This window comes from Myotis nattereri, assembly GCF_964212035.1.
Source record: "Myotis nattereri genome assembly, chromosome: 18".
Taxonomy (NCBI): Eukaryota; Metazoa; Chordata; class Mammalia; order Chiroptera; family Vespertilionidae; genus Myotis; species Myotis nattereri.
The window spans coordinates 6,022,071-6,045,280 of NC_138093.1; the positions used below are offsets into that span (position 1 = coordinate 6,022,071).

A 23,210-nucleotide genomic window follows, 5' to 3' on the forward strand; every position below is an offset into this window, starting at 1 on the left:
TATATATATATATTTTATTGATTTCAGAAAGGAAGGGAGAGGGAGAGAAAGGGAGAAACATCAATGATGAGAATCATTGATCGGCTGCCTCCTGCACACCCCACACTGGGGATCGAGCCCACAACCCCGGGCATGTGCCCCGACTGGGAACCGAACCCTGACCTCCCGGTTCATAGGTTAATGTTCAACCACTGAGCCACGCTGGCTGAGCTCTGCCTTCATTCTTTTTTTTTTCTTTCTTTCCTGATTTCATTCTTAATGAGACTTTTGCTTAGAAGAACCCCTTGAACTTGCACTGGGCTCTTCCCTTTTCCTCGGCCGTCGTCTTGGTTGTCCCAGGAGAGCCAGGCACTCCTGACCTGGCGATGGGACGGTGCACAGGTGTCTCCGGCAGGTGCATCCGTCACTTGCATTTCTGCCTTAAGATCCTCCTTACATCATCCAGGCGGATATAGAAAGGCTGCCTGAAACTGCTTTAAAAACAAAAAGAGGCTTAATTTCAAGATTAAGAAGTTCTGGACCTTAAAACAAATGAATCTGGGAATTGCTGTTGGGATGAGGCCAGTCAAAGCTGTTGGTGCCCAACGTTTTGGGCATGGCAGCTTCGCAGTCACTTAGCAAACAAGTTCTCAGGGGCGGGCGCTGGGGGAGCGCCCGCCGGGGGAGCTCAGGGTGGGGAGGGGAGAAGACATAACGAAGGGCGAAGTCACACTGCGAGGCCTGAAACCAGAGCAGAACCAGGAGGGGGTCCCAGGCAGGGCCGCACCTCACCTCCTGCGCGTCCCCAGGCAACGGTGAGCCGGGCTTAATCGTCGTTCAGGCCCACCCACTGCCGGGAGCCCGAGGGGTCACCCGTGCCACCAGGGCGGCTTTGGCGAGCGTGACAGACCCCGTGAGCGTCAGGACCGCGGACATCTCGGGCCTGGCCGCGCCTGGCCGGCGCAGGATGCGGGCGGGGTGGTCAGGAGGCCCCAGCACGGAGTCTGGCGCGGGAGGGGGCTGCCTCCTCCTCCGCGCACCTTCCCTCCGCTCGCTCTCTCCCCCGCCTCCGGTCGGCCGCCAGGAAGCCGCCACAATGCGACCAGCTGGGCGGGGAGGGGGCGAGCGGAGGTGAGAGGTCAGGGGTGAAGCGCGCTCCGCGGTCACCGGGGCTGCAGTGGGAGGAGCTGCGGGCTCGGGGAGAGGGAAGCGGGGCGGAGGGGCGGAGGGGCGGGTGGCGGAGGCGCGCAGGGTGGCGCGCTCGGCTGGGCGCCGGTGGCGAGAGGGTGACGCGCCTCGGTGGGGCTCGGCTCGCGGAGAAAGGCTGAGATCCGGGCCGCCGGGGCCCTGCAGCGACCGGGTCGGCCCCGCGCCGCGCCGCGCCCACCCCGCCCCGCGGAGGGCGCGCCCGTGCGAGGCGGGGCCGAGAGGAAAAGGCGCCACCGGAGAGTGGTGTCCGCTGGCCTCGCTGGGCGGAGGCGAGGAGCCTCTGGACCCCCAGACCCCGGCCCCCCCTGCCCTCGCCTCGGGTTACCTCTCGTCCGCCCCCTGCCGCCGCGAGCCAAGGCCGGCGCCCCGCCCGGAGATGGGCCGACGCGTGGATGGCGCGGCTCCCAGCGCCGCCAGATCGCAGGAGCCGGGCGCCGGGGCGCTGCGCTGAGGCTCCCGCTCGGCGCAGCCCGGAAAGCCTGCAGGTGTCCTTGGCCGCCCGGCCGCCGCCCGGGAGACTCCTCCGCCGGCGCCTAGCGCCCCGCTCCCCGGAGCATCCCCGCCCCCCGGGATCGGCGCCGCGCAGGACGCCCCGTCCGAGGCCCCCTCTGCCCCGGCGCCGCTCCCAGCCGCCGCCGCCCGGCGGACGCAGGGCCGGAGGCTCGCTCCTGCGGGCGCGCTTGTTTTCCTGCCGCCGCCTCGCCCTGCGCAGCCCCCGCCCGCCAGATCGCCGCTCCCCGCGCGGCCCCGCCCGCCCTCGGTGCCCGGCGCCGGATTTATGAATGGGGGGAAGAGGCCACATGCCGCCGCCGCCGCCCCGTGTTGACCGCGCGGAGCCCGGACCCGAGGAGCCCCGGCTGCCGTGAGAGCGTCGTCCCGGCCCCGGAGGACTTGTTGCTGCTGCGCCGCCGCCGCCGCGGGGAAGCCGCCGCTACCGGGCTCGGTGCGGTCCGAGAGCCGGGGGCGGCCCGAGTGAGTGAGCGCGCGCCCGGAGCCTCGCCGTGCGCCCGGCGGTGCGCCTCCTGGTCTTTGGCGGGTGGTGTCCGGGCGAGTGTCTGAGTGTCCGGTCCTCGCGGGGGAGTGTGTGTGTGCTTGCCCTGCTCTCCCGCACCCCGGGCCCTCGCTGGGGTTCTTGGTTCTCCGTCCCCCCCCCCCCCCGCCTCCCTCCCCGGCGCTGCGTGCCCAAACCCCAACCACCTGTGCACCCGAGAAACCCAACTCCTCCCGCTCGGCGCCCCGGGGGGAGACGGGGGCAGGGCCACGCCGCAGAGGGGGCCGCTGCCGCCTCCTGCCTCCTCGCCGTCTCCTCCCCGCCCCGGTCTGACGCTGCCTCCTCGGGAAGGGTGTTTGGAGGGCAGCGGCCGCCCCAAGCCGAAGCCCCGCAGCGCTTCTTATGATCAGCTCGGTGTGTGTCTCCTCCTACCGCGGGCGCAAGTCGGGGAACAAGCCTCCATCCAAAACATGTCTGAAGGAGGAGATGGCCAAGGGCGAGGCGTCGGAGAAGATCATCATCAACGTGGGCGGCACGCGACATGAGACCTACCGCAGCACCCTGCGCACCCTCCCGGGCACCCGGCTCGCCTGGCTGGCCGACCCGGACGGCGGGGGCGGCCGGCCCGAGTCCGATGGCGGCGGCGCGGGCAGCAGCGGCAGTAGCGGCGGCGGCGGCGGCGGCGGCGGGGGCTGCGAGTTCTTCTTCGATCGGCACCCGGGCGTCTTCGCGTACGTGCTCAACTACTACCGCACCGGGAAGCTGCACTGCCCCGCCGACGTGTGCGGGCCGCTCTTCGAGGAGGAGCTCACCTTCTGGGGCATCGACGAGACCGACGTGGAGCCCTGCTGCTGGATGACCTACCGGCAGCACCGCGACGCCGAGGAGGCGCTCGACATCTTCGAGAACCCGGACGGAGGCGGCGGCGCGGGGCCGGGCGACGAGGCCGGCGACGAGGAGCGAGAGCTGGCCCTGCAGCGCCTGGGGCCCCACGAGGGCGGCGCGGGCTCCGGCGCCGGGTCCGGGGGCTGCCGCGGCTGGCAGCCCCGCATGTGGGCACTCTTCGAGGATCCCTACTCCTCCAGGGCGGCCAGGGTGAGTGGCAGGAGCCTGGGCCATGGCTCAGGTCTGCAAGGAGGCGCGTGGTGGTGGTGGGTAGGGGCAGGGAGGAGCCTGGCCCCAAGTGACTTACCTTTCCCTGCTTCCCTCCCAATTCCCTCTGCCTTCCATGGGCCCCAGGGATCTCTCTCTCTCTCTCTCTCTCTCTCTCTCTCTCTCTCTCTCTCTCTCTCTCTCACACACACACACACACACGCACACCCTCTCCCCTGCATGCCTCCTCATGGAATTGCACACACTTGACTTCTTCTTGGACCAGCCTGCTTTACTGCACCCGCTCCCGGCCAGTGGGGGGCCCTTAGCTGAGCTCTTCCAGCCCCTGGGGAAGACAGGCCCCTTTTCTTCTCGCCACCCCTCTACAGGGTCAGAGTCCTGGAGAGCCCACTGAGGCCTTCTGCTGGGGTCAGGCAGGGTTTAGGGAAGCAACTCGAGTGTCAAGCGCCTACTCTGTGTGGCAGCCCCGCGATGCGCTGCCTCCATGGGCCCCTCATTTCAGCCCTCCAGCATCTCAGTGCTGGGAGCTGGAGTTGCAGAGAGGTGGGCGCCGGCTTCGGCCTCTAATGCTCATAAAGGCCGAGCCAGGACCAGAACTCATGCCTGTGGTCCGGGTTTGGGAGAGGCCTCTTTTCAGGGTGACACGGTACCTGCTCCATCCATGCCCCTGAGGCTCCTTGCGCGCCTGGGATGTGCTGGGGTGAGCGAGAGTTAGACAGGAAGGTGCCTGATGTCTGGGCCCTGCAGGCTCCCAGGCCAGTGGCCAGCGCAGGCTGCCGGGTGATGAGCCCATGTTTGTTGTCGCTTCTTCCTGCTGCGGCACCTCTTGGCTTCCCAGAAAGCCCTGGTTCAGGGTTCTGCTTGAAGTGGGTGTATGGGGTGGGGGTGGGGGTGGCTTAGACCCTTCCCCAAGTCAATCCAGTTGCCCCAAACCCTCTCGGGTGGAAGCGGGGGGGGGGGGGGGGGGAGACATGCTTGGGCAGCTAGAAAACAACCATGAAGGATGGCTTAGATTCTTTGAAAAAGGACCCTGGGGTCTGGGGTCTCACCTCCAGGCTGGGGTCTGTCCGGGACCCATGTCTGGGGTCTGGGGACCGCCTGCTGCTGTGGGAGCTGGTCCTGTCACCTCTGGCATCCCAGGTTGTCACGCTAGTGAGTCTGGAGCCCTGCTGCCCTCCCAGCACCCCCTGTGCCGGCCCTCAGCCGGGTCGGGTCGTGGAAGGAAAAGTTCCCTTCCAGGGGAGGGCAGGAGCTGGGGATGGGGCTACCGGGAGGGGCCAGGCTGGGCTGGACCAGGGCAGGGGGCTCGTCTGCCTGCAAGAGAAGGGGGAACAGAGGGCTCAGTGGCCATGGAAGCCAGGCCGGGGCTGTGGGCGTCCCAGGGCAGCCCCCGGAAGCCGGGACCTTCTTCGGGCCTGAGAGTGAAGCTGGTCAGCTGCCCTTGTTCCTTCCCTGCAGCCCCGAGACCCGCTCAGAAGGTGAGGGCCCAGCGTGCCCCGGCCTGGGTCTGCGGTGAGTTCTGGGGGCCTCTCCAAGCAGCTCCCCGACCCTGGCTGTGTGCACTAGGCGGGCAGAGACAAGCGGGGTTCATTCAGGCTCTTCCCAAGTGTTCCCCGACCCTGGCTGTGTACACTAGGCAGGCAGAGACAAGCGGGGTTCATTCAGGCTCTTCCCAAGTGTTCCCCGACCCTGGCTGTGTGCACTAGGCGGGCAGAGACAAGCGGGGTTCATTCAGGCTCTTCCCAAGTGTTCCCCGACCCTGGCTGTGTGCACTAGGCGGGCAGAGACAAGCGGGGTTCATTCAGGCTCTTCCCAAGTGTTCCCCGACCCTGGCTGTGTGCACTAGCGGGGCAGAGACAAGCAGGGTTCATTCAGGCTCTTCCCAAGTGTTCCCCGACCCTGGCTGTGTGCACTAGCGGGGCAGAGACAAGCGGGGTTCATTCAGGCTCTTCCCAAGTGAGGGGCAGGGGAGCAGGAGGCAGACTCAGCTGGATGGAGGTGGGACAAGCCAGGCAGGCGGGGCGGGGGGAGTTAGGCCCTCTTAGACCTGAGCATTCTAGGGCCTCTGGGGACTTCCACCATCCCGGGTTCTTCCCTCTTGGATCCCAAGGGGCTGTGACATCAGTGAGTTCATTTTTTCCTTAAACTCCTCAAAGAGTGGCCCAGCCGGGGGGCTCTGGGCCAGGCCCTTGAGGTCAGCCAGGAGCCCACATCCTTTGCCCTTTGGGTGTAGAGCCCCGTCAGCAGGGTGGCCCAGGTGAGGTTGGAGATCGGGGCGAGGCAGGGTTCACTCTCCCCACGGAAGCAATGCCAGGCTTCAGAGCCGGTGAGTGTCTCCTCAAAGACACCGACCGGGTAGCAGAGCCGGCCCCCGCCCGCATGGAGTTCCCGGCCGCTGGTCTCCGAGACGGATGTGCGCAGCTGCCCCGGGCCTTGGCGGCGCCCTGCCCAAGAGCACGTGCCTCCTGCGAAGGAGCCCGGGCCAAGGCGAGCCGGCAGCTGTTCCTGGGACGCAAATGAAAATAGAGAATTAAAAAAATGCATAACTGTTTGTTGAGCCCTCCATGCACATGCTCTGCACTGATCTCTAATCCCCCCAGTGCACCGGCAGAGGAGGTGTCATCCCCTTTAATAGCTTGAGGCTGTGAGAGGATCGACCTGTCAGATCGCACAGCCCGATGGTGGCAGCTGAGAATCAAAGCCAGGGCTCCGGGGCCCCCCAGCACCCCCTCCTCCCGTTACAACAGCTTTTCCCCCCTGAAGGAGGCTGTTTTCCAGGATTCTGGCCTGGGAGGTGTTCTGAGGGTGTGCGCCTCCTGTGGATGACATCAGAAAACCCCGGGGCAGACAGTGACGTCAGAAGTGACACTTATTTTCTCACCCCCTAGGTCTGCGGGTTGGGGGGCTGTGCCCGCCCTGCTCTGACCCTGGGGTCTGTGCGCGGACCTTCCCTGGCAGGGCCTGCAGCACTGCGGCCGTGGCCTTGGGGTCCTCACCGAGGGCCAGTAGGATCCAGGAGCCCCAGGAGCAGGGCTCTGCCCCAGGCATCTCTTCGCACCAGCATCTGGTACAAATGACAGGAGCAAACCAGATACCAACAGGAAGGGAACTGAGCTGATTGTGGGAGCTTGTTGCCTAGCTACCGGCCTGGCCTAGGCAGCTCTGAGTTGGGGGGGTGTTCACCCTGCTCCCTTCACTGTGGCTGGACCCATAGGTGGCGGTGCCGTGGTTCCTGCCTCCACCTGCCACTGTCTCAGTCCCAGGGAGAGTGGGGTTCAGCAGCAGGCAGGGAGGCTCCCAGACCCAGGGGGACCGGGGCGGTTTGGGCAGCGTCCAGAACTGCAGTCGGGCCTTCCTCCTTTTCCCCGGGCGGGCAGGAGGCCCATGAATGGGCCCGGGACGCTCCCTCCCCCGCCCCAGTCTGCAGAGGTGCCAGGGGCTGGGCTCACTGATCAGCCCTCTTCAGGGTGATCGTCTTTTGGCTAGATCCGTCCCTGGACTGGGTTTTCCCACAATGTCGCCCTTCTACATGGAGGACACCACGCACAGGGTCCCGCCGCCCCAGGAAGGCCGCTGGAGCTGCGCTTTCACGTCCGTTAAGCATCCGCCAGGTGTCGGGTGTCACCCCTGCTTTCTTCCAGAGTCTCATCTGGCCCATGCGAGGCAGGGACTGTTCCTTGTTTTCAGAGAAGGAAACAGGCCCAGAGGGGCTGGCCCAAGGTCACACAGACCTCACGAGTCCAGGCTGCTTCTCCGGGTGCCTCAGCGCCTCCTGCGGCTTCTGCTGGAGGCCTGTGACTCAGGAGGGCTCAGTCTGCTACCCCCCCCCCCCCCGCTTCCCGCTCGTCCCCCTCCAACCTGAAGCCCCGTCTCCATCCCCAGGTTCGCTCACTGTAGGACTGTCATGGGACAAAGAAAGGAGACTGGCAACCTTGGCCCAGGCAGGGGCCCGGAGCCAAGGCCTTGAAGGAAATGCCCAGTGAGGGCCTCTCGCCCCTGCTGAAGGCCCCGGCTTCTCAGCCTGGGCATTGCCAGGACCAGCTGGTCGTTGGGCACGACAGGCTTCAGAATGAGGGCAGGACTCCCTGGTCCCTCGCCCGCTGCCCTCTGGGGTAGGGAGAGCCGGCCAGCTGAGCCCAGTGCCAGCGGGCCCAGCCACAGCCCCCCACCTGCCCTGAGGCCCTCCATGTCCTCTGGGTTGGTTTTGTGTTTCTTCTCTGGTTCTAACAGCCCCGCGTTTGCCTCTTGAGCATCTTGTCTCTGGATGGTGAGGTGTTTCCGGCACTGAGCTGGGCCCTTACTGCATGCCCGGCACCGAGCTGGGCGCTTACTGCATCCCCAACACCGAGCTGGGCGCTTACTGCATCCCCAACACTGAGCTGGGCCCTTACTGCATGCCCGGCACCGAGCTGGGCGCTTACTGCATCCCCAACACCGAGCTGGGCGCTTACTGCATCCCCAACACCGAGCTGGGCGCTTACTGCATCCCCGGCACCGAGCTGGGCGCTTACTGCATCCCCGGCACCGAGCTGGGCGCTTACTGCATCCCCGGCACCGAGCTGGGCGCTTACTGCATCCCCGGCACCGAGCTGGGCGCTTACTGCATCCCCGGCACCGAGCTGGGCGCTTACTGCATCCCCAACACCGAGCTGGGCGCTTACTGCATGCCGGCTGCCGGGCTCTAAATATAAAGACCAGTCAGAGTGGCACTTGTTCCTGAAAAGAGCCCGGCCAGGTACAGGTATAGCAGGTGGCTGTCGGGGGAAACTGGGGGCAGGAGATAGTAATGACAATACAAGATGGATCAGGGGCTGTGTCCCCGTCTTAAAAGTTCACTAGGAGGTGAGAGGAGGAAGGGCTAAGTCCCACCTCCACGCGGCCAGTTGGTGGTGAGGGGTGGGGGGTGAGCACAGGCAGCTTCTCGGAGGAGCTGGGAGGTGAGCCGGGAGGCCCGCAGGATAGCCACTTGGCTCCCTGAAGTGGTTTTTAGAAGGAGGCGGGTTATAAATACGTCTCCAGTGTGGGCAGTGTTTACCCATGCAGTTAGGGGCGAGGGGGCTTCCCGGCCAGGGGACCGGCTTGAGCAGGGGCAGGACGGCTTGGGACACGGATGGGCACTGTTTGGCCGGATCAGTTCTTGGCCAGTGGTCTGGGCTGGACTGCACGCCTTCTGGGGCCCTCAGGGGTCCCCAGGGGCCCCAAGTGCTGCCTTGGCAGGGGGTGGGGTTAGATAGAGGCTGGCTCTGGGCATGGGAGCCAGTGGGCCAGGTTCTGCCTCTGGGGGAGCAGGGGTCTCTTGGCTTGAACCTGGGCCTCGCAGTGCAGGCCCTGCCCCAGGAGCCCAGGCACCGCTCAGAGGTGCCTGGCCTTGCAGACCAGCTCCTTGCCTCCTCTTAGCCGCAGGCTGCCCACTCCCTTCCCGGCGCTGCCCGGGCACTAGGATCTTGCTTCCCCGCGAGGCTCAGCTCCTCACCTCATCCCCACAGGTCTTCCTCTGCAAGTGTCTTTGGCTGTGGTCTCAAGTTCCTCTTCTCCTACACTCCATCCTTAATACAGGTTTTTGGGGCTGAGTCTCCTGATGTGTATCTGTCCATCTGTCCCCCTGGCTCCCCTCCCTGCCCCGATGATTGTCTTCAGTTCCTGATGACGGGTGTCTGTCACCTCCCAACCACCCCTGGCAGGTGCCAGATCCCCCAGACACTCTAGCTCTGTGCTGAGTTGTACAAATATCATTTCTTTTAATCCTCAAAACAGCCCGTAAGGGAAGTACTACTCTCCTCCCCGCAGCACACCAAGCATGCTGTAGCCCCAGGGCCTTTGCACAGCTGCTCCCTCTGCCTCAGCTCCTTTGGATCGGCTCTAACTCACGCCTCAGTCTCTGCTTAGGTGTCTTGACCTTGGCTTTGAGGCCTTGCCTGACCACCCTGTTTGAAATAGCTCCCCTCCATCACACTCCTTATTCCCTTTGTATTTATTTCTCTAAGGCTTTTCCATCTGACATAGTACATGTTTTACTTCTTTGTTTGTGGACCGTCTCCCTCACGAGAGTGTAAGGTCTAAGGGATGGGGGTGTCTTGCTTTGTCTCTGCTGTGCCTCAGCCCCCCGAACAGTGTCTGGCACCAAGTAGGTGCCCAGCTTTCCATTTTACGGACCATGATCAGAGAGGCCAAGAACCTCGCCCAGGGTCTCCCAGGAAGTCAGTGGTGGATCCCGACTGCACCCGGAAGTGCATGACTTTACCTTTCCATCCAGGGCAGTTCTAGGGTGAGTTGGTGGAGGAGGCTGGGCACAGGGCTGGCCACTGGCTGAAATAGCTGGGCCCTCATCTGGGGGGCAGGCTGGAAAGACAGCTCTGAGCTGAGGCAGGAGGCCTGGCCTCGGTTTGATCCTGAGAAATGGGCACATGTGGCGACCCTTTACCTGCCCTCAGCTCTGACAGGTGGAGGTGAGGGTGGCAGTGACTAGATGGGACAGTTCTGTCTGGAAAAAAAAGCTACATGTGTGCGCACTGCGGGGATCGGGGCAGTTCCTGCTGCCGGGGAGGGTGCTTTGCACTCACCAGGAGGGGTTCTGGGGCAGCAGGGGAGGGAGGCACCAGGCGGCTCCTTGGCCTGGGGGTGAGAGTGGCCCAGGACACAGGGTCCTCCCTCCCTTCCCCCCTCTGCACCCTCTGCCCCGCCTTTTGGCAGCGCTTCCTGAACTTGTTTTTCTGAATCACTAATTACTTCACCCTCCTCCCAGGTGGGCCAAGCTCCGGGCTAACTTCTCCTCAGAGAGCAGGCTCCTGCTCCCCTTGCTCCTCGCAGAGCTGGGTGTGCTGTCCCCACCCCTTGTCCCAGCCCCTTTGCTTCTGGGGGGAGGGTGGCGCCAGGACTGTGGGCTCCCAGCTCACATCACCGTGGCCACTGGGCAGCTCATCTCTGGATGCCGCGGGGAGCTCAGAGGTTGGAGCCCTTGGCCCAGTGCGATGCCCTGACAGCCCATTTCTCAGGGGAAGAACACTGAAGCCAGGAAAGGAACTTGACATTCACCTTCATGGGGCAGAGCAGGCAGGAGAAGCTCCGGCAAAGTTGCCAAGAGGGGAAGTGTGTCTGTGGTCTTCCCCCATTTTTCTTCTGTCCCTATCGGATCAGCTCGTCCATGTTCAAGTGTAAATAAGATAAGTCTTGCCCTGGCCCGTGTGGCCCAGCTGGTTGGAATGTCATCTCCTGCCCTCAAAAGGTCGTGGATTTGATTCCCAGGCAGGGCACATACCTAGGTTGCGGGTTCGATCTCCGGTCAGGTGCATATGGGAGGCAACTGATCAATGCCCACCCCCCCAATCAATAAAAAAGTAAATAAGTCTTAGTGTATGACGGGTGTCTGCCCTAAGCCACAGGTCCGCATCCCTAAGAGCTGCAGCCATCAGGGAGCCGGCTGGGAGAGTATGGACGATTCAGAAAAGGCTGTCCCGGGCCTGTGAATCCACCCTGGCCGGGAGGTGGTGCAGGTTGACGTGAAGAGAAGGCGCAGCCTCGGAAGTTGGCAGTGCTGAGTTCAAGTCCCCCGCCCCCCGGCTTCCAGGCTGTGTGACCGTGAAGAGGCCTGCTTCCCAGGTCCCTGGGAGGACTGAGGCAATAACACACACAGAGCCCCGCTGTGCCCGGCACGGAACAGACAGCTGATGGATGTGCATTCCCAGAGTTCCCTCCTCGCCTGCTCTCGCTCCATTCTCCCAGACCCCCGTGTTCTCTGGTGGTGTGTGCTGCCCCCACTCCCCACCCAGGTGCAGACTCCCAGGGAGGGGAGCAGCTCTGAGGCCTCATTAGACGGCCACGCCATGGCCAGGTGGAAATCAGGTGTGGGGGGGGCCGGGTGGGGGTGGGGCCATGGTCCCCTCTCACCCGCCAGTTGTGGCTCAGCCCTGTGCTCGGGGAGGAGCCCACCCCCACCCACCCAGCCGAGCAGGCAGCACCCTGGGCCCCGGACCCCAGCAACTGCGCCCTGAGAGTGGTGAATGGCATCGCATGAATAACAGATGACGGCTCCGTAATTGGTGTTATTACACATGCATTTCATCTCCATTCATAATGGCTGGACACTTAACCCCGCCGTGCCTCTGCCGAGCGCCGCTGTCATCACTCTGCGAGATCCCAGCAGCTGTCTGGACCAGCCGCTGCCTCGCTCGGGTCCTCACGGGTGCAGCTGAGTTCTCTTTGGAGCTTAGGGGCCAGGAAATGCCCGTTGGGGGAGAGGGAGGGTGGTTATTCTGGGCAGACCACCCTGTCTCCTGCGGTGGAATATATGCCTTCTTTAGGCGCTTCCCACTGCCGGGCAGTCGGCCGGGACATCCTAAGGTGAGAGGCAAGAGAGGGGCTTGGACTTGGGCTTCCGGATGTGGGTCATGGCCAAGCTTCGCAGGCTCAGCCGACAGGAAGAGGCCCAGGGTCACCCCCTCGCCCCCTGCCTCGGGCACATCCCATCGTGCAGTGAGCCTCCAGATGCAGTGTGCCCAGAGTCCCCTGGGAGGGCATTTAGCGTGCCCGCCCCCCCACACACACCTTTGTCACTCAGTGGGCTTGGGCGGGGCCCGGGAATTTGCATTTCTAACGGGTTCCCAGGTGATGCTGGTTGCTGGTCCAGCGCCCCGCTTGGAGGAACGCTGCCGGAAGCCTCGCTGCGCCCGCACGGCCCGCGGACAGGCAGCTGGGCCCGCGAGCGTGTTAGAAATACAGAACCGCGGGTCCTGCCCGCACCCAGAAGCAGTGTGGCACTTTAACAAAGTCCCCGATGGTTTACTCTCCGTACCAGTCTGAGAAGCCTCAGAGCACAGCGGGGGTAGGGACGGGCAGAGCCAGGCAGGGAGCAGGCCCGGCAGCAATAGCTGCTTCCGGCCAAGACCAGCCTTGAGCCCCTAGGCTCCGTGACAGCGACTGGGAAGTATGGCCTTAGAGCAGCCAGGGAGGGGGGGGAGTCCCTGTGAGGAGGGAATTTTAGCTCCTGGCTGTGAACTTTAACCCCACCCCTCCCCATCTTCCTAGTGGACCGCCTGGTGACCCACGTACCCGCCCCCCGGGCTCACCCACCCCGTCTGACAGCTGCCCCCTCTCCCCCTCACCCACAGGTGGTGGCCTTTGCCTCTCTCTTCTTCATCCTGGTCTCCATCACCACCTTCTGCCTGGAGACCCACGAGGCCTTCAACATCGACCGCAACGTGACGGAGATCCTCCGCGTGGGCAACACCACCAGCGTGCGCTTCCGGCGGGAGGTGGAGACGGAGCCCATCCTGACGTACATCGAGGGCGTGTGCGTGCTGTGGTTCACCCTGGAGTTCCTGGTGCGCATCGTGTGCTGCCCGGACACGCTGGACTTCGTCAAGAACCTGCTCAACATCATCGACTTCGTGGCCATCCTGCCCTTCTACCTGGAGGTGGGGCTGAGCGGCCTGTCGTCCAAGGCGGCCCGCGACGTGCTGGGCTTCCTGCGGGTGGTGCGCTTCGTGCGCATCCTGCGCATCTTCAAGCTCACCCGCCACTTCGTGGGGCTGCGGGTGCTGGGCCACACGCTGCGCGCCAGCACCAACGAGTTCCTGCTGCTCATCATCTTCCTGGCGCTGGGCGTGCTCATCTTCGCCACCATGATCTACTACGCCGAGCGCATCGGCGCCCGGCCCTCCGACCCGCGGGGCAACGACCACACCGACTTCAAGAACATCCCCATCGGCTTCTGGTGGGCCGTGGTCACCATGACGACGCTGGGCTACGGGGACATGTACCCCAAGACGTGGTCGGGCATGCTGGTGGGGGCGCTGTGTGCGCTGGCCGGGGTGCTGACCATCGCCATGCCCGTGCCCGTCATCGTCAACAACTTCGGCATGTACTACTCCCTGGCCATGGCCAAGCAGAAGCTGCCCAAGAAGCGGAAGAAGCACGTGCCACGTCCGCCCCAGCTCGAGTCCCCCGGCTACTGCAAGTCCGAGGAGACCTCGCCCCGGGACAGCACCTACAGCGACGCCAGCCCCGCGGCCCAGGAAGAGGGTCTGGTGGAGAGGAAGCGGGCAGGTGAGGTTGGCGTTGGGGAGGGAAGGCCCCGCTCCCACAGCGGCCCGGGGAGGCCGCACTGTGCTTGACCGCTCTGGGCTCCCCAGGTGTAACCTGTGCCCTGTGACGGCGGGCCTGGGGGGTGAGTGTCCTCCTGAACTTGGGCTGCAGGGGGCGGTACCTGGGCTGTAAGTTAGCAGCCTCGGTCCCTAATCTCTCGGTGCCCACTCTGCTGTGTGCTCTGAGGCCCGTCACCCCCTGTGGGCATAGGTTCCGCACCTGTGGAACGGGAACGGTATCCATAGCCTACCCCCAGACTTCGATGGGACCCAAACAAATGACAGAAAGTCTTTAAAGATCTTTACAACCATCAGGCACCGTCGTTAGCTGGAGAGCAGGGCAGCTGTTCTCCCCAGGTGCGTCCACAGTGAATCCCTTCTCCCCAACCTCCCAGTCTGCTGTCTCTGGCTAATTAGTGTGATCACGGAACAGCAGTGGGGGCTGCCTGCTGCTCAGCACAAGTTAGACTGAGTCCTGGGCTCGGGGTTGGACATGGGATGTGGGGAGAGGGAGCCCAGAGGCAGTGGCCAGGCATTGCTGGGAAAGCCTGCAACAGCTGGCGTCCGTCCGGGGGCCCAAGGGCCTGAACCTCGGGCTTCAAGGATGGGAGGGGCCCCCAGGAAAGCCCACCCCCACCTGAGTCAGGAGATGGGAGAGGAGATTGGCTCAGCCTTGGCACTGGAGTCAGGATGGAACCTCGCTGTTGGGAATGGGGTGGGCTCCTAAGGGAAACTGGGATTCCCGGTGTGGGGGACCGCTGGGGGGAGGCCATCGGGTAGCTGGGGGGAGGCCATCGGGTAGCTGGGGGTAGGCCATCGGGAAGCTGGGGGGAGGCCATCGGGGAACTGGGGGGAGGCCGTCGGGGAGCTGGGGGAGGCTGTCGGGGAGCTGGGGGAGGCCGTCGGGGAGCTGGAGGAGGCCGTCGGGGAGCTGGGGGAGGCCATCGGGGAGCTGGGGGAGGCCATCCGGGAGCTGGGGGGAGGCCATCCGGGAGCTGGGGGAGGCCGTGGGGGAGCTGGGGGAGGCCGTGGGGGAGCTGGGGGAGGCCATCCGGGAGCTGGGGGAGGCCGTCGGGGAGCTGGAGGAGGCCGTCGGGGAGCTGGGGGGAGGCCGTCGGGGAGCTGGGGGAGGCCGTCGGGGAGCTGGGAGGAGGCCGTCGGGGAGCTGGGGGAGGCCATCGGGGAGCTGGGGGAGGCCATCCGGGAGCTGGGGGAGGCCATCGGGGAGCTGGGGGAGGCCGTCGGGGAGCTGGGGGAGGCCGTCGGGGAGCTGGGGGAGGCCAGGACACTGAGGTAGCAGCTCCTGGCTAGGCTTGTGGGCAATGTGGGACTCATCCCCCAGGGCAGGTGCCTGATTTGGGACACGTACCTGTGGTCTGTTGGGGGACACGCACCTGTGGTCTGTTGGGGGACACGCACCTGTGGCCTGTTGGGGACACGCATCCGTGGCCTGTTGGGGACACGCACCTGTGGCCTGATGGGGGACACGCACCCATGGCCTGTTGGGGGACACGCACCTGTGGCCTGTTGGGGGACACGCACCTGTGGCCTGTTGGGGGACACGCACCCATGGCCTGTTGGGGGACACGCACCTGTGGCCTGTTGGGGGTGCCCATCACACATGCTGAAACCACTCATTGCCTGGGGCCCTCCAGGCGCCTGGGTCTTCTGTAGACCTTGATGGAACAGCACCCACTGGGCTCCCCTCCCCCCCCCCCCAAAGTGGTACCCTCCCCGGCCCTTGAGTATCAATCTCCAGCCCGCGCTCCAGGGAACTGGAGCTGTACCCCAGGCCCTTTCAGGGCTCAGAGGGAACCTGACACCACAGTGTGCACGTCCGTAGGCCAGCCGCCGGCACACACTAACCAATGTCCGTCGGCCGTGCCGTAGCCTGGCCCTCACTGCTCGGCCACAGTCAGGGCTTTACTGGCAATGCCAGGGCCACCGCCTTCAGACCCAGCGGCCCCCCTTCTGCGGATCCAGGGCCCAGCTTCACCCGGGCTGCGGCCTGGCCGGGCAGGAGCCGGGTGAAGAGCCCATAGCAGTGGGAGCTGAATTGGAGCCTCTTGCCCCACCAGGGTCCCCAGACACAGGGGAGCCCCGAGCACAGGGAGCTCTGAATCCTTCAGGCGCTCAACTCCAGCTTGGACGCCTGGTGAACAAGAGTAACCGCCTTCGGGTGGTCAGGGCAGACAGCTGGGAGCACCACTCTCCTGGCGTAGCCCTGGCAGTGCCACCTGCACCCGACAAGCCAGGCAGTCTCCGAGGGGATCCAAGCCCATCAGGTGCAGCCTGAGCCAGACCCAAGGAGGAAGCAGTCCGCCGCCTGGATGGGGGAGTGGCGGGAGAGGCAATCTCGCAGGGCAGCAGACTCGGGGAGTCCTTGCTTAGGGCATCTGTGGCCCATCTCCCAGGAAAGACGCTAGGCCAAGGCTGGGGAGGAAGCCAGCACCTGCCCCCTGCCCCCAGGACAGGCCCACTCCCTGGCCCCTCCCCAGGGTGGAGGAGTGACCCCAGGTGACCAGGGAGGAAGGCAGGGGCATCACCGAGCACGTCCTTTCTGTCTGACCCCCTAGATTCCAAGCAGAACGGAGACGCCAACGCCATGCTGTCGGATGAGGAGGGGGCGGGCCTGACCCAGCCCCTGGCCTCCGCCCCGACCCCCACGCCGGAGGAGCGCCGGGCCCTGCGCCGGTCCGGCACCCGAGACAGAAACAAGAAGGCGGCTGCCTGCTTCCTGCTCAGTGCCGGGGACTATGCCTGCGCCGACGGGAGTGTCCGGAAAGGTATGGCTCCCCAGGCTGGGCAGGTGGGGACCCCCCAGTGTCCCCCACAAAACTTGAAGCCCCCTTCCCCCCCCCAAGGCCATGGCCATCATCTCCTCTTCCCTGGATGCACCCCAACTTTTAGGATGGGTATCCTGACCTTCCAGTCCGATTTCCTTAGAAAGGCCTGCAGCATCCCAGGAGGTACACATGGCCCGTACCCCAGTGCCCACAGGGAACACAAGCGCTGACTGGGAGCAGGGGTCCCTGCCCCTCCCCTCCATCCTGTCACTTCTCTTCCGCTGGTGCCTGCTGTGACCTGCAGGCCTGGCTTCCCAGGGTCACTGCCTGCCTTTCCCTTGGCCTCCCTTAGACCCAGCTAAGGCTCCCCCAAGTAAGTAGTCCCCATAACGCTCAGGAGTCGGGGGGAGAACGGGGTGCCGGTGTGAGGTCCCCTGGCACAGGCCCACCTCCTCCGTCCTGCCTTTTGGGGGCCTGGAGCCCAGAGGGGCGGACCCAGCTCTGCAGCCCCAGATGTGACTTAAGTAGAGCCAGAGGGTGGCAGGGAGGGGGAGGCTGGGGTGGGGGTGGGGGGCAGCGTAGAGCTCCCCTCCTCGGTGTGTTCTGAAGGGCTGGAAGTGCACAGAGGCCGCCGTGGCCTCCCGTCAGGAAGGCTGCAGCGCCATCCGCAGGCCCCAGACCCACGCAGGCCCTGGCAGAAGTCGGGGTGGAGCTGGGGCTCCTGGCCTGCGGCGGGCGGGAGTGATGAAGGATGGTATGGTCAGCAGTGGCTGGGGACCAGTGGTCTCAGGTTCAGGTGCTGCTGCCCGGCCCTGGTCACTGTGTGTGTGTGTGTGTGTGTGTGTGTGTGTGTCTGTCTGTCTGTCTTCCCTGTCCTGTGGCCCAACCTCCCTACATGCCCTGCCTAGTTTCAGAATCAACCCTGATCCCCCCTAACAAAGCCGTGCCCTGGTTCTCGGGCCACTTCTTACCCAGCCCTCCTCCAGCCCAATCCCCCCAACACTTCTCACTGTCCCCAAAACCCAGACCAGGGAGGCAGGGAAAGTGCCTGCTGCAGGAATAGCCTGTCCCCCCAAGGATGTCCCCTGGCCTGTCCAGCCCACGTGGCCTCCAGAGCCACCTTCCCAGGCCCTGTTCCCGGCCCTCCCAGCACCGCTGTTCCCACAGGGACCCTGGGGTGCCCTGACCCTCACCAGGCCCCGAGGGGTGGATGTCAGCGTAAGTCCTGTTGGGCCTCAGAAACAGGAGCGACCTGGCAGCCGGAAGGAGATGGCCCGGATGGCTGTGCTCAGCCCACTGCACCCTCTCCTGTGTGCCTGCGGTCGCCCCTGGCTCTTGCGCGCCCCAATCCTCTGGCGCTGGAAGTGCCTCCCCCTGCTCCCCACCCCAGCAGGCAGTGGCTTCCACTGTGTCCGGGTCAGACCCAGATGCTACTCTGGCTGCAGCTCACAAAGTGGCCAGCCCAGAAGATGAGGACAGGCACCCACCTCACGGAGGACGTGAGCACCCCTGCTTTCACCCCAGTGCTGTGAGGGGCTCAGTGGAAGGAACGGAGGGGAGGAGGGACCGTGAGGTTTGGGGAGCAGGTGGCCCTGGGGAAGGCGTCGCGCTGCGCGCGCGGGGCCTGCGTCCCACCCCTGCATCTCTGGGGCTCCTGGGGACCGGCTGCTCTGTCTTCAAGATGCCTCCACGCTGCGTCTTGGCAACAAGCGTGTAACCCAGCCAATTAGAGTGACCTGCGAGCGGGAACAGGTGGGTTGCCAGGAAACAGGCCGTGCCGTGCGCTCTCGGCAACTTTCCCCTGCGCCAGGCCCGCTGCTCTCACTTCTCCGCACCGGGCTCACGTAGGACCAGGAGAGAGCGGACAGGCCTCCTCCTGCCACGCAGGCCCCACGGTGAGCCTGTCGCTGCCCTGGCATCAGAGTGAGGATGACCTGGAGGTGGCGGTGCTGCCCAGGGCTTCTGAAAGGGGGGCGCTGAATCTTCACGCACCTGGAGGGGAACTTAGCTGGGGCCAGCGCAGGGCAGAGGTCAGCTGGGTGTGTGGCCCTGGAGTCCACCCTCAGGGGACCAGGGAGCCTTCCTGGGGGAGGCCAGCCCCTCCACCCGCTGGGCCGCCTGCCCTGCAGGGTCCCCTGGAGTTCAAGGCCGTGGAGCCGCTCCGGTGAGTAGCGCGCCCTCTGACCTGTGCCTTTTCTCTACCAAGGCCGTGAAAAGTCCAGGAGTCTAAGCAACATAGCCGCAGCAGCCGGAGCCAGTCTGGGGCTGTCTCCACTGGCACCCCGATACAGCTCGCCCTACTCTCCAAGAAAGCTCCTGCTCTCCCTCCCTCCGCACCCCCTCACCAGCCCGCCGCCTGGACACTCGGCCCCTTAGCTGCACCGGCCCTCCTGCCCCTGGGCCCGGACACTCAGGGAGCCACACTCGTGCCCGCCGGCCCGCTCCTGGGGCCTCAGGGAGCTGGGTGGATGCAGGAGAATCCAGGCCCCTGAGCCGCTCCCCACAGCACCCCGCTCCCCACGATGCTCAGGTTTGGGTCTGAGGGCCGAGGGGATCACTCTCAGGGCCCCCCATCCTGAGCGGGAGGGGCGGCACCCCCAGGACCTGTGTCTCTGAGCCCTGCCCTCCCCCACACAGTCCCACCTTAACCAAATACATCTCCATTCCTCGGGGCCTTCAACCAGTAACCAAACAGCTGGCAACCAGTGTCTCTGTCTGTCTGTCTGTCCATCCCACACCCAGAGCAGCAAGAACTAAGGCTGTCGCATGAGCATCTCTGCTGTGGCCGGGGGTGCGGGGAGGCCCTCCCCCCCCGGGGGACACCCACACCCCATCTGCGCCCCCGCCTCGGCCCCTCTCTCCACGCTGCTTTCCTCTGCTTCCAAGCTGTTGCCTCCCCTCCCCCTCCGCGCCTCGCTCCCACCAGCCTTGCGCTCCATGTTGCTGCCAGAACCGGAGACTCATCTAATTTCTCTAATTAAGTGTATTCATTTACCTAACGAGCCAGGAGCACAACAGGGTTGTAAGTCACTGTGTGAGCAGGGCTGCACCCTGGCAGGGACAGCTGAGGGGGAGTGGGGGGACAGAGCTACCCTGCCCGCCACTCCGGCAGGGGCCACCCTGGACTGCCCGGGGAGGGGGGGCGGGGGGGGGAGCCGAGCCGCAGGGCCCGTCCCCAGCAGTGGGCAGAGCAAGGCCCTCAGGCCGGCCCTCCACAGCCAGGGCCAGCCCAGGGCTCCCTGTTCCACCTGCTGGGAATGAGAGCTGACAGGGGAGCCGTGCGCCTGGCAATTTTTAGAGTCAGATTATGCAACTTGGTTGCGGGAGTGACTAAGAAGGGCCGCGTCTGCTGCCTCCAGGGTGGGCAGGGATGGGTGTGGCAGGACTGGGAGCCAAGGTCAGCTCGCTCCGGGCGGGAGCACCCCCTCGGCGTCTCCAGCCCTGGGCAGGCTCGGGGTGCGCCTTCGAGAAGGTCTGTTCCCTGTGGGGGCTGGGAGAGCCCAGCCCTGCTGTGGTCTCGGGGGGGCCCCCTGCCACTGGCTCTCACAGTGAAGTGTCCCCCTAAGAGTGGAGAAGACACAGGGGATCCATGGGACCACCCTTAAGAGGGAGCAGGTCCCTTTCAGGGACAGGGACAGGGACCGGACAGCCCTGGGCTCTGGATGGAGACGCCAGGGACCTTCTCCCTCGGGGCCGGGTGCGAGGGCCCAGCTGCTCCTTCGCGGGGACGGGCTGGTCCTGCCCCGCAGGGCTCCCTGGCACCTGGCCCCCGGGCCTGGCTCTGCCGGGGACGTGACGAGCTGGGTGTCCGGTTTAGCACGGGCGCCGCGGCTATTTTCTCCTCTGCCTGGCGCTTCTGGTTCAGGGAGCTGAGGCGGCTATTTCTGTGGCAGCCGTCCCCTGAGTTGTCAGGAGCCCAAGTTTCCACGGCACCCACCGCCCCCTTTCCTCCCACGGGGATGGGCATGCTCACGGCGCCCCGGTGGTGGGCACAGATGTCCCTGGGCGACGGTAGGCAGGAGTGTCAGGCTGGAGCCCCTAGAGCCTTGGGAGAGGGGCTCCCCCACGTCCCTCCCGGCCCCCTGGCTTCTGTAGGGGAGACCCTGACCCAGCGCCTGGCCAATGGAGAGCCGCGCGGGTGTCTGCCCCTCTCGCTCTCAGCACCTCGGCCTCCGGGGGCCCTGGGGAAGGCAAAGCAGGTTCTGGAGCTGACAGAGACCCTGGGGAGGGGGGGGCAGGCGGCTGCCTGCAAGGCCCCAGGCTGGCCCAGGCTCGGGCCTCCCCCTCCCGAGAAGGCTCTCCTCGCCCTTCCCCCACAGTCTGACAGCCCAGTGCACTTCACCTTGGATCTTGACTTGGACCTGTACCCGGTCCTTGGCTTCTAGAAGCCTCTCCTCCACAGCCGGGCCCAGCCTCTCCCACCGAGCTGGGGAGCAGCCTGGGAGTTAACCTCACGTTCAGTTTGTACAGTTTGTATCGGGGCTGGAGGCCACTTCTCAGCCCCAGGGCTTCTGAGAGGCGAGGCTGTGAGCTGGGACCAGCCGGGTTTGTTTTCTCAACAAGGACGGGCACATTCACGCTCCCCAGCCCTCCTGGTCAGCATTCAGCCTCCAGCCCGGGGACTCCACCTGCCTGATGGAGGAGGGGGGCTGGGTATGCCATGGCTGAGCCCCTGGAACAATGGGCGGGCCCCAGGTGGTGGTGGCAGATGGAGCCGGGTGGGGAGGGGAGGGGGGAGCCCGAGTGGGCAGGCAGCAGCCGGCTGCTGGCTGGGGGTGACAGGCCAAGCAGGAGCGTCCCCCCTGCCTTCTGCTGGGCTGCAGAGCTGGGTCCCTCTCTCCTGGGCCAGTGGTCCCACTGTCCCGAGCAGGTGTGGAGCTGAGCCATAGCATCACCCGGGAGGCAGAAGGGTGGTGAAGGGACTCACCCCGGACCCTGACCCATCCCTGCCCTTGCGGGCCTCTGAGCCCTGTGTCCCCACGCTGTCCAGCTCTGCCCCTGGCCTGCTCTCTAGCCCACCGCCTCCTCGGCAGCTGCCTTCCTCCTAACATCTCGTTCTTTGTGTCTCCCTTTCTTTTGCTGAACTCCTTGCCCTCCGCCCCCTGAAGGCCATGTTGAGCCGAAAGTGTGCGTCCCAGTGTCTCACACCTGTGCTCTTTAACACAGAGACCTGCCAAGACGCTCTCTCGTCCAACTATGCCCAGGCCGAAGTCCTCACCCTCTCTTAACGCGGCAGCAACGTGAGAGAGACAGGCAGACAGACAGAAAGCCAGAGGCTTAGGGGAACTCTGGAACCCAGGCAAGGACCTTTCGCTGGGCAAGACCTGTTGGCACAGGACTGATGGAAAACCTCCCGTCCGACCCCTGGGGCCCGGAGCCATCCGGGTCCGACGTTTTGTTCTGTTGTGATTGAAGAGATATATATGCACATATAGCATCTATATTCATACATACTGTACTCGTGTGTGTAGTGCACGTGCTATCGGTGGTCTGTCTTCGTCAGGCCGTCTCCCCAAGCCCTCGCCCCTCCCCCGGTGCCCCCACCTTCCCTTCACTGATTCCCTGTTCGCGTTGTACGTGCCGCGTGTGGAACGTCCCAGGAAAAGTTGCCTGGGAGCCGCCCATCCAGCTGGGTGGGCCCAGGCTAGACTCTCCCTGTGGGGGTGTTTCCCTGTGGGCCGGTGGCCTGTGCCAGGCCAGGCTGCCCCCGGGGTCACTGCCCCACCAGCCCCACCCCACCCCAGATTGGGGTTCTACCTCCCACCCCACGCCCCAGTTGTGGGGGGACTTCCAGGGGCTTCTCTGCAGCTTCTTTCACCCCTGCCCCCCTTCCCTGTGTCCTTGACTGAGGGGGCATTTTGGGTTTTTTTAATCTTTGGTTTTTCTGTCTCCCTCGTCCGTTTGTTTTCAATGATGCTGCCGGGCAGATAGGCAGGGAAGGGGCCTGTCTGCCCACCGGGCTCAGGGGTCTGAGAAGGGGGAAGCTTCGGGCGAGTGGAGACCAGTTGCAATACTGTACTTCCTGGCCGATGGCCAGAGGATGCGTGCAATAGCGGAGGCCGGGTGACCCCTTCGACCTTGGCCTCTGCCCCTCCCTCGGCTCTCCCTCCGCACTCCTCACCCGCCCCGCCCTTCCCCGGCGTCGGTCCTGGTGTTGGTCCTTTTCTAAAGCTGCCCCCTCCTGTGTGTCTGAGGCAAGCCTAGGCCAGGGCCCTGTCACCCTGTCTGCATGCCTTCGACTGTCATGCTGTGCTCGACCCTCAATAAAGACATCTGGAGCGTCCAGCTGCTCCTGCGTGTGAGCGGCCGCCTCCGCCTCTCCTTTCCGGCTCTGTGTCTGTGGGGACCCCCCTGGGCTCCCACCCCAACACCTGAGAAATGCGACGCCCTCCGCGTAACCCCGCCCCCACGGGCACCATCCATTCGGAGCGAGACACTGGTGCTCAGAGGGGAAGCGTGAGCTGCCCACGGTCACACCCTGAGCCTCCCCTGCCTCCCAGGCAGGTTCTGGGTCCCCCTGCCACGGGGCCTCCCGCCGCCCCTGGAAGAAGAGGCTGTTGGTTAGGCCGCCCCTGTGTCCCTGTGTGTTTGTGGAGGGCCTCCCTCCCCCCGAAGTCGCACCACCTTATGTGGGCCAGGGCCCTGGGGATGCCACAGCCGTGCGCAGCCTGGATGGCTGGTGAACCGAGGCCGGCAAGTGGCTGGTGGCACAGCCGGGACCGCTTAGGGCCCAGAGAGGGTGGGGGGCGGGAAGTGTCGGGGCCGCCCCTCACTGTCACATCGGGGCACAGGCAGGGCTGGCTTCACGGGCCTGTGGCCTGGGCAGTTGCTCAGAAGGGCCCGACGCTTGACTTCATCTCAGCTGCCGCTGACTTGACATGACTCATGGCTCTGAAGGGGCCTTGGGCTTGCGTTTTGCACTGGGCCCTGTGGATTACGCAGCCAGGTCTGGGTGTATGTTTGTTCTCCTGGCTCTTTTTTTTTTTTAATATGTTTTTATTGATTTCAGAGAGAAGAAGGGAGAGGGAGAGAAACATTAATGATGAGAGAAGC

General features: G+C 64.9%; 1 protein-coding gene and 1 long non-coding RNA gene across 4 annotated transcripts; one reads left to right on the plus strand and one right to left on the minus strand.

The window, feature by feature from the left end:
- On the minus strand, positions 1 to 1,823 carry LOC308533967. Its single transcript, XR_013997134.1, has 2 exons — positions 1,514 to 1,823; positions 1 to 473 (listed from the first exon to the last, which is right to left on the minus strand). It is a non-coding gene; the product is annotated as an uncharacterized lncRNA (long non-coding RNA).
- A 758-nt stretch (positions 1,824 to 2,581) lies between these two features.
- Positions 2,582 to 22,460, plus strand: KCNC4 (potassium voltage-gated channel subfamily C member 4; the record flags this gene model as incomplete). 3 transcript variants are annotated; one of them, XM_081112209.1, is made up of 4 exons in its annotated part: positions 2,582 to 3,274; positions 12,397 to 13,333; positions 15,948 to 16,157; positions 21,266 to 22,460. In XM_081112209.1, 4 exons carry the CDS (start codon positions 2,582 to 2,584, stop codon positions 21,316 to 21,318), a joined length of 1,893 nt encoding a protein of 630 aa, XP_080968335.1. The 3 variants fall into 3 exon arrangements, with proteins under 3 accessions (XP_080968335.1, XP_080968334.1, XP_080968333.1); XM_081112208.1 differs by having other exon boundaries at positions 21,324 to 22,460; XM_081112207.1 differs by lacking the exon at positions 21,266 to 22,460 and adding an exon at positions 18,364 to 18,533.
- Between the last annotated feature and the right edge of the window lie 750 nt (positions 22,461 to 23,210).